At 45.3% G+C, this 9,953-nt stretch overlaps 1 protein-coding gene across 6 annotated transcripts in view; it reads right to left on the bottom strand.

The window, feature by feature from the left end:
* Positions 1–9,953, bottom strand: part of KLHL8 (kelch like family member 8) — a 28,650-nt gene continuing 18,697 nt past the window's right edge. For 5 of the 6 annotated variants that reach the window (XM_061992680.1, XM_061992682.1, XM_061992686.1 and 2 more), the window contains 5 exons: positions 9,807–9,918; positions 7,697–7,865; positions 6,601–6,760; positions 5,466–5,667; positions 4,225–5,028 (listed from right to left, as the gene is read on the bottom strand). In XM_061992680.1, the coding sequence (XP_061848664.1) occupies positions 4,905–5,028; positions 5,466–5,667; positions 6,601–6,760; positions 7,697–7,865; positions 9,807–9,918 (767 nt within the window). In that variant the 3' untranslated portion in view covers positions 4,225–4,904. Of the gene's footprint in view, positions 637–4,224; positions 5,029–5,465; positions 5,668–6,600; positions 6,761–7,696; positions 7,866–9,806; positions 9,919–9,953 lie in introns of those variants that run through there. The other variant, XM_061992681.1, reaches the window with a different exon arrangement.

The raw sequence follows: 9,953 nt of genomic DNA, 5'->3' as shown, positions 1-9,953 counted from the left end.
ATATTTACTGCCAGTTCCAGTCGAGAGAACATGCAAAAGTTTAGAAAACAAATACTGATGTGCAAAAACCAGCCAGCAAAAAAATTAAGTGGAGCATCTGGAATAAAGTACTTGGGTTTGCAACACTGCAGTGCAGCAATGTTGAAAATAGTTTTAAAAGCAGTTTCAGTAGAAGTGAAGATAGAGGTCCCATTTAACTGTGGGAGCAATCTGGAGTTATGGACTTCCCAGCCATTTGTTCTAATTATGCTTGAACAGGTTAATTGGCTGAATTTTTATCATCTGATGACAACTTGTTTGTAAACTGAGTGTGGGTGTCATTTGGTGTCACAGCTCTATCAGCTGAGGTCATGCTGCAGGGCTGAGCATCTTGCAGCTCTCCACAGGCAGAGCAGAGCAGACACAGCCGCTTCCGTTTCTCATTCTGGTTCAGGGCAGCTGCCTCAGGCTGGAGCTGCTGGGAAGCTGTGCCATCAGCGCTGTATTCTGAGAACTCAATTTAATCTTTAACAAACCTTTATTTACTTGAGAGTTTCCCAGAGTTGCTGAGGCCTGCCCCCTCCCATTCCTCGGTGTTTGCCACTCATAGATGTTTTTGCTTAATGTAAGTTTTCTCATGCAGCCTGTTTCCAGCTCCTAGAAGAGACGGAATTACATCTGAGTTAAAATGTTGCAATTGGAGGTCAGAGACCGAGCTGAGGTGATGCCATGGGGAGGCAGGAAGGCAGCCTGGTTTGAGGGAAGTGCACGCAAAGTCGGATGGCCTTCTTGCTGTGGGACTGTGCGTCACCATTGCTGGCACTGGGCTGCAGGTGCAGGGAGCACAGGCAAGGAGGCTGCTCAGTCCCCAGGTTGGTTTCAGAATCTGCTGCCAGTCACGCTGATGGTGACTGTGTTTTATTTAACTTTTTTTAAAGTTATTAAAATTTTAAAAATAAATGTATTTAATGGTTTTGGTATTTTCTCTAAAACAAGAAGTGCCTTACTGGATAACGAGCAAGAGCAGTTCCTTGGTTTTGATGAATAAATTGCTTCTGACACCTTCACTCTGCCCTCTATGTGTGCACACCCCAAGGGTGAAGAACATTGACACTGGAATAAGTGCCCACCGCACCGGAAAGGTGATCTGTGACACAGACACAGGGTCAGTCCCACAGTGCCTGGCTGGGATGGACACTGCCTCCCGCTCCCCTGCAGCAGCCTGACGCTGCAAGTCGGTGCCTGTAGAGGAGCGGAGAGCCGCTGTGAAGGCTGGGCATTGGCAGGGCTGCAACCCCTCTACAGGTGGACATTGTGCGGAAATAATTTCCTCTTCAGCCATTGAGTAAACAGCAGGAAAGTCCCTCGTCTTTCTGGTGGGACTAGGAGTGCATGCATACATTTTGTTTACCTGTTTTTGGTTAAATATGCAAGTAGCACATGTGTCACCTCATGCAAGTACTTTAGCAGGGCATCTAATCCAAACAGCTTTACTCAAGTAGAAAAGTGCTCAGCTCGAGTAGAAAAGTGATGCCTTTGGGGAAAAGCAATGAAAGTACTCAAAGCTTTGAAAGTATAACCAGATTCCCACAGTCCCTTTTAAATGTAAATACTAAGGTATTAACTTAGCATTATTTTGAAATACTGTATTTTACAGACTTAAACAATATTTGCAGGATCCCTGTGTTGTTAAGGCACGTCTTGAAAAAAATACAATCAGAAATCTAACATAAAGGGAAATGCTTATTGACCTTCCATACTTAGAAGTGCTTAGACCAGCATTTGCCAAAGGGAAGTATGGCTGTGGGCAGCACAGCATATGACAGCAGTGGTATGGTTTGGGGAGCCATGGTCCAGGTTCTGAGGTGAAAAACAGCACTATGCAAGAGGGGCTGCAGCAGATCTGAGGCAGACGGGTGGTGAGGTGGCCCAGAACTGCGGCCAGACAGCAGGCCGTGAGCCTGGCTGCACACACATGGCTGCAGATCCAAGGCCAAGGGGCTGTGCATAGCCTCACCCTGCTCCTCCCCCAGCAGCAGGCTGGAAACTTTCATGTAACTGTGACCACAGTTGACTATTCCAAAATAATGATTTTTTTTTTTTTCTTTGTATTTAAAGAGTGTGCTAATAGACATCTGTGGATTTAGGATTTTTATGGGTCAAGACTTTTAGATGCAGGAAAAATGCCATTAACAGAAGCAGTAACAATTCCATGCTTGGGGTCAGATATGTTACCCTCAGATGTGATGACTTCATGACCCTCAACTTTGCTATCACAACTCCCGAGTTTAGTTTTGCCCTGGGTTTGGCCAGGAGAAGGTTAAGTTTCCCCAGACAGCGCAAGGGACCGTGGCCAGGCTATTTGATCCAGTGCTGACATCAGTCTCGGGATCTCAGGGCAGCTGTAGGGCCCAGCGGCACAGCAACTGCAGTTTCTTGGTGGACCCGAGGGTCATGTCAGGCTGTGGGCTTTGAGCAGTGACATTGAGCATTGTTCATTTTCTGTATCCCATGGCTGTCATTGTAACTCTTTATTCTCTGTGTTGTTCTATTAAATTGTCCTTATCTCAACCCAAAAATCTCTGCAATTTCCTCTTGATTCTCCTCCCCATCCTGCTGAAGTGGGGAGGAATGAGTAACTGTGTGGTTTCTTTATTGCCAGTCGGGGCTAAACCAGCACAAGTTTTAAATCAGAAGAGGTGCTGGGAGTCGAGGCCTGCTGCTGAGGGAGGGACGAGCATGCTAGCAGTCGGGGGCTGCTGCTGAAGAAAGGCAGTCAGGGCCTGCTGCCGCCAGAGGGAGGGCTGCCGCACCACAGGCAGCTAAGGTGCGGCGGGGGGGGGGGGAAGGAGAGGGGAGGAGGCGCGGTTCTGACTGTCCTGCTGCCAGTACTGGAAGAAAATTGAGTTTGCTGATGTTAAATCACAACAGCTCTATATGCAGGTAAGTCATTCCAGTGTGTTGCCACAATAATCCCATGGCGGTTTTTTTTTCTTCATTGTACACCCTGACATATTATGACATTTCCAGCAACTGTTTCTAAAAATAGTTCTGCACAAAATAGTTGTAGTCCTGGTGGCATCTGAGATGAATAATACGGAGACCACTATACTGGTAACAGGTTTGTTCTTTGTAAACCACTTTTTTTTTTTTCAGTTTTCCTGACAGCCCTTAATACACCCCCAGAAGTCAAGCAGAACTCTTGGCATGGGGAGTGTGGCTGCAAATTGAAATACAACTGCATTGGATAGGATATTGTTCATACTTTGTACCATTTGACTTTCTCTGACAGGATCAGCAGCAGAGCCCATCCCACACCAAAGCAGGTTCTCACGGTCTTCTGCCAAAGACCTGTGTCTCCCTTCGGTGCCTGCTGTCTGTGCAGCCCAGGTGCATGTGAGCTGCTGCAGTGGTAACACAGGGCTTCCCCTGCTGACAAATGCTTCCTAGTGAGAAAAAATATCCTGCATTGTAGTGTTGCCCCACGCTCCAGCCACATAATAACCAAGCTGCTTCGAAGTACAATGGGTTTATTGCAATGTGTCATTATTTGCTGTACTGTTCCCTGTATCCCTGGGCACCGCCAGAGCCGCCACCGGAGGAGCACAATGACAAGAGGGCAGCAGGACGCAGTGGCAGTGCCTGCTCCTGCTTCAGTCAGGACAGAGTGCCCACTGCTGGTCTGCTGAAGGCCCTCCATGAACAGGCACCCACAGCCTCACCCGAGGGACTTTGCTCGGAATTTTAGATCTGTGACTGTGGCACAAGTCACCTTTGTACACAACACTGTCAAGTTCCCTTTTCAATTTTTGGTGTAAGTACTGGTTTACCTCATTTTTGTTGATGATTCCCTTTGGTTTATGTAGGCTTTAAGTTAGTTACCTGTCTTGAGGCTAGATCTTCCTGGCTTAACTATTTTAAAAGAGTCAGTACCTCCAGAGTTCCTGCTGGATGCAGAATTTGGGCACATCCCATCCCAGGGTTGCATTTAAAGGTCTTTGCAGAACACCGCAACTTTTACTATGTGTTGCCACTTTTCATAAAAACGGTGACTTGGACACCACTGAAGCCTACATTGTCACACACTACCATCTCCAAGTAGGACAAATTATACAGGTTATTCAAGAATGACCTCTTAACAGAAACTTGGCCGGGGGGGGGGGGGGGGGGGGGGGGGGGGGGGGGGGGGAGGCAACTAGCCTGGGGGCTAGTTACTACAGCTTTTATCAAGATTTGAAAATTCCAGTGTCTAAACTCAGGTCAAGAATGTTTTCAGCTTTCTAACAAGTGTTTTAGCTTGAGAAAGTACTTTCAGACAGATTTCAGACTGAGTACCTGTGATTTCCACTGCTGCCACAAGCCTCCCTGAAGACTGGCAGCAAACTTCTCCACTCCAGTTATCTTAGCGTGCAACAGGGATGTCACTACCTTCTAGAACCTGAGAGGCTTTGTGTTACAAAGCTCTTGTATAATTAGGGAATGTTTAAGACTGAATTCCTGAAAATAAGTTATATTAAGTTGTACTTGAGTCCTGCAGAAAAAGACACATAGCAGGGCTGTTGGGTAAGGCTCAGCACTACTAACTACTGCTCGCCATCCTCACCCTGTGCCTGGTTTATAGTTCAGTAATGAGTCCCCACAACAGCTGCCTCAGATGATTGTGAAATTACAGCTTCTCAAAAATGTGATGATTGCAGCTCTTGGCAGGTTTTTTCCTGTGAGCTTCTGTGCCACATTTTCACAGGCTTTTCTCTATCACTATTGATAGAAAGCCACTAAAAGTTTTACAGTTGCAGAAGGTACCATTTTCACAAAGAAAATGTGTTGGTTTTATTTCTCAACTTAGCATACAAAATACAGGGTTTAAAAGCTCTGCAGTGTCCCACTACTATAATTCCCCTGGAATATGGAGGAGGCAGCAGAGCTCACATGCAGTCAACAACATTGCTGGATCCTTGGCCCACGTCACGGATCTGGCTGCTGAGACAAGAGCAGACAGCCACACCAGCCCCTGCCCTGCAGTGAGACACAGAGCCCACCAGCTCCCACCTACAGGAGATAGCAGAGGGAAAAAAAAGAAAAATTAAGTTTCTGTCCTTTCAGAGCAATTTGGAAGTATTTATTTTCTGTGTCCAAAATGCTGTTACAGAGCCTTGGTGTCTACCTGCATGAAAATACACCCTGCCAGTTTACTACTATTTCTCTGGTAAAATTTAGTGCAGAAAAAAACAGACTGAAACCACTAGAAGAATGTAGATTGTTATTGAACGAAGGGAAGAGGACAAGGGATGGAGAAGAGGAGGAAGAGGTGCTTAAATGTTAACAAGAAGAGCCTTGTGGCACAGCAGCACTCCTGCATTGCTAGTAATGGATTATTGCCTGAGAACAACAGACCCACTCCTGCTGCACACTATTTCCATTACACCGTGTTTCTGGACAGGTGGATTTCATCGCCTCACTAAGCCAAATAACAGCCCTAAAATTACCTGTTCACTATGGGATCAAATGCTTCCACAGTGTTGAGGTACGTGTTGCCATTATGACCTCCAACTGCGAAGATCCTTCCCATCAGGGTCGCTATGCCCACGCCACCCCTCGGGGTGGTGAGCTCCGCCACATACTCCCATCTGTTACTGCGGGGGTCAAACCGCTCCACGGAGCTCAGCGGGGAGTTGTCATCAAAACCACCTGCAAACAATCAATCAGCATCAGCTTTCAGATGCTTCCCGCGCTGGAGAAGTCCAGTGATGGACTGGGATGGACTTGCAGCATCTCGGCATTTGGTAGGCTAATGTTCAGCTCTCTTTCTTTACATGGATGTTACAAGCTCCTAAAAATTAACCTAGCAATTCTCCCTCCTGCCACTCTACAAGCACCACCAATAGTGACAGTTTTCTTTACTCAACTTGCAAGAAGAGGTATTTCTATTGTTATTTTCTCTCCTTGAAATCATCTTAATATAGTTATAATGAAACAGATCTTAATTTGGAATAGAAAAAAACCTAAGGCCAGATGGTCCTGAGGTTTTAAGCAAAACACTCTCTTGTGGTGGTTTCAAATAATGACATTGCTGAGTACCTCAGTGGGAAAAAAAGACTCCTCTTGCTGGGGCAGCTGTCAGAGGAGTATTTGACTTGAAACCTTTTTAATCACTTCTGATAATACACAAAGCAGAGCTCTGCAACTGTCCCTGCAGCAAAGCTACCTGGCATCTTCCTGCCTCAGGAAAGCAGGCCGGTGCAATTTTGAGCAGAACAAGACAGGCCATGGAATGAGTGTAATTTCCACACAAAAAAGCTGCTGTTGTCTCCGCTCAGCACTAGAGCGTTCTAAAAAGGGATGAACTTAAGATTCACTTTCCTAAAAGGAAACTTTATTGAGTCTCAAGAGGATTTTCTATATAAACACGTTGTCCGTAGCAGCACAGCCCTCCTGAAATGGGGGTCAGGAACAGCTAACATACCTAATTGTGCCCTGGTTGTGCTTGCTTTTCTCTCCTGCCCAAGAACACAAAGTACAGGTCAGGTCTATCTGTTCCCCAGTCCCTCTAGCAACAACAGTCTCTTCCAAATGGCAGTACTTGGCAGAAAAAGCACTACCAAATGCAACCTCTTTACTCACCAACAACATACAGGCAGCCGTGGAGCTCGCTGACCCCGTTGCCAGCTCTCCGCTGACCCATCTCCTTCACTTCGATCCACTTGTCCAAATGGGGATCGTACTTCTCCACACTGGAAAGAGATGCTACGCCATCGTTGCCACCCACAGCATAAACATGGTTCTGCAAAACAGTTGTATAGAGAAAGATTATTTGTAACATAAGAGGATTTACTCAGCTTTTCATAAGCAGTGCTAAAAATCTCAGAAAGCGTGATATCTCCATACGGCCCCCATTGTTTACTCTTGTTTCATAGAATCGTTTTGGTTGGAAAAGACCTTCAAGATCATCAAGTCCAACCACTAACCTGACACTGCCAAACCTACCACTAAACCACGTCCCTCACCACCTCATCTATGGTTGCTCCACCACCCCCCTGAGCCAGTGTCTAACAACCCTGTCACTGAAAAAGTTCTCCTTAATCTCTAATCTAAACCTCCCATGGTGCAACTTGAGGCCATTTCCTCATTACTTGGGAAAGAGACCAACCTCCACCTCACTACAACCTCCTGTCAAGTAGCTGTAGAGAGTGATCATAACTCCTCTCAGCCTCTTCTTCTCCACACTAACAACCCCAGCTCCCTCAGCTGCCCCATGTTAAGACCTGTGCTCCAGACATTTAAGAATTCCAACAGCAGGCTGAATTATCCAACAATGTGTAAGTGCTGCCTTCCAGCTAAAGAACTGAAAAAGTTAGGTAGTATTGCACATGATTTGCAGAGTATAGGTGGCCACAGAGACGGCAGAGTACAGATGAGTTTGGTACTTTTAAACACAGTAACCATAGCAACACAGTAACCATGGCAACCCAGAATCTTCTGAATCAGAAGTTGTGAGAAGGGTCCTGGTACTTGCTTCCCGTATCTTCAAATATTGTCAAAAGAGGGAACATGGCTCAATTTGATATGAGAATTATACTAAACCTCCTCACCATTTGCACAGCTGTATAGGATTGTGCTGATGAGTGGCGCTCAGAGCCATCGTCCACGTTCTGTTTCAAGCAGATGAGGAGAGCAGGCTCCTCAGCTGGCCCCGCTGTGGCAGGAGGCAGCCACTTACCACGAGGGCTACTGAGCCGACCCCTCCGCGGGGAGTGTTCATGGGGGCGACTGCGCTCCAGCAATCTGAGTCGGTGTCGTAGCGCTCCACGTCACTGAAGCATGTGTTGTCATCTAAACCTCCAATGGCATAAATGGGGCCACCAAGGGAGGCAAGAGCAATGCCTCTCCTAAGAAAATCACAGCACACATCCTTAAGGGAATGGGAAAGACACACTGAGGGCAACAGTACCTGACATGGCTCCAGCTACAGGGAAATGTAATGAAAATTGAGCAAGTGAAGTTTATAATAAACAATAACTGTGGCTGGGCCTCTGCACACCCACATCAGTCTGGCAGATTTATCCTCAAAGTTTTTTGTATGTTTGCAGCCTCCCAGCTCTAAAGTTTGATCTTTACCTCAGCACACACCTGTGTGTGTGTGTGATCCATGAACAAGCCTGTTGCAGCTAGAATCTTTTTAGACAGCAAAAAGGCAAAGTTGTATCCTGTACAAAAATTCAAAGCGGTGGGGGCATGGAATACTCTTTTGACCGCGTGTAAACAAAGGCCCAAGTCCTCTACTGACACGTATAAGATTGCCTTAGTTATTTGATTTGATCTCAGTACTGAATTTCACACCTCCTATCTTGTTTTCTTGGCTCTGATGAAGCAGCAAAACCTGGTGGTTTTAACTGTGTTGGAACAGATGCTGCTACAATTTGGGAAAAATTATGGGCTGATATTAATACATATTAAAAGGCAAAACTGTGCCAGGACTTTAAATGACTAAACTCTAGCAAAATGTAATTGCAATGTTATTTTCTGTTAGAATCACAGAATGCTAGGGGTTGGAAGGGACCTCTAAAGATCATCCGGTCCAAGGCCCCTGCTCAAGGTCCGTGTTATTCTTTTTTTTCAGATTTTTTTCTACTGAATCTACCAATGCGACACCACAAACAGTATTACAAAATGAAAAGTATGGTCTCGAGTCTAAGCATTAAATTTCTGCTTTAACTACTCAGGTGATTTACCATCTCACCGAGAACATTCTTATCTTCTTACACAGAGAGCAGGTTCCAAGATACCTAGGCAGGAGCAAGGGAGGCACAATCTTTCACCAGAACAAACATTGTGGCAATATCCGGGGTTTATCTTCCATCAATGGTGGCAGGCACAACCGCCCTTTCACTTACCAGGGCAGCAGGTAAAAGATATCTCAGAAATCTAGGGCTGATGTTTGCAGAGAATATGCTGTGGGGTGGTGGCAGGGGGAAAAGGAAGAGGAGGAAGAAGCCATTTCTAAGAGTCTGGAGTTTCTACTTTGATTAGGTCACAGCTACAAATAGCTTTAAGACTTAGCCATGCTCTGTATTTCACTCCTAGTCAGTGCTTTTAGAAGCAACAAACAACAAAAGGGAATAAAGAATTAAGGAGGTTGGTTTAAATGACAGCAGAAACAAAAATCTGTGAGTTCACTAGCTTCTTAAAAGAATCTTAAATGTCAAAAGGCAAGAAGAATCCTCAATCTGAGACTTTCAGTGTTTCAGTGTTTTCAGCCTTTTGTGTTAAAAACACAGGCAGCTTCTGGTTTCCTGAGCAAAGTATTTCCCTGTGCAGGTTCTGCTGGCAGTTTTCTTGCTCATTCTTAGAGAGTGAAAAAAATCTGCAGAACCAGTTAATCAGTTTCAAGTTCTTTATGGGGCATGGCAGAAGCCCTAGGTACCAGAATGTAAGCACAGCTGGGGTAGGAGTGCTCTCTGCTCCAGAAGCCAGCCCTGCATAAACAGAAAAGGACTAAAGACAACCAAAGTTTACATCAATGTTACCAGGCAGGGCCTCTCCCTAGGGGGATTATTCAGTTTTGCACTGAAATACTTATACTGTATTATGCACAACATTGTGTTTGTGCAAATTTGTGATAAAAGTATGGGATGCAGATTTGTGTTTGCTTTACAGCTAATAAAGGTGTTTGATGGCATGAAGCCTCAAAATAGGGAAAAAAAAAATCCTAAAAATAGTAGAGTTTGGAAATCCAAAATAAAGGCCAGACAGATGTGATGTTTTTCAGCAGCAGCAGGAAATTATATATCCCAGACTAGGACTCAAGTTTTGAATAATAGGACACATACCTCTTTGTGTTCATTGATGCCTTCATCATCCACCTGTTTGTGAGAGGATCAAATACTTCCATGCTTCCTAAATGTTCATTTCCATCATGCCCACCCACTGCATAGACTTTACCTGAAACACATACACATCTTGTCGATATAGACTGC

Source organism: Colius striatus, chromosome 3, assembly GCF_028858725.1.
Source record: "Colius striatus isolate bColStr4 chromosome 3, bColStr4.1.hap1, whole genome shotgun sequence".
In the NCBI taxonomy this organism is placed as follows: Eukaryota; Metazoa; Chordata; class Aves; order Coliiformes; family Coliidae; genus Colius; species Colius striatus.
This window is presented reverse-complemented; position numbering and strand designations above follow the sequence as displayed.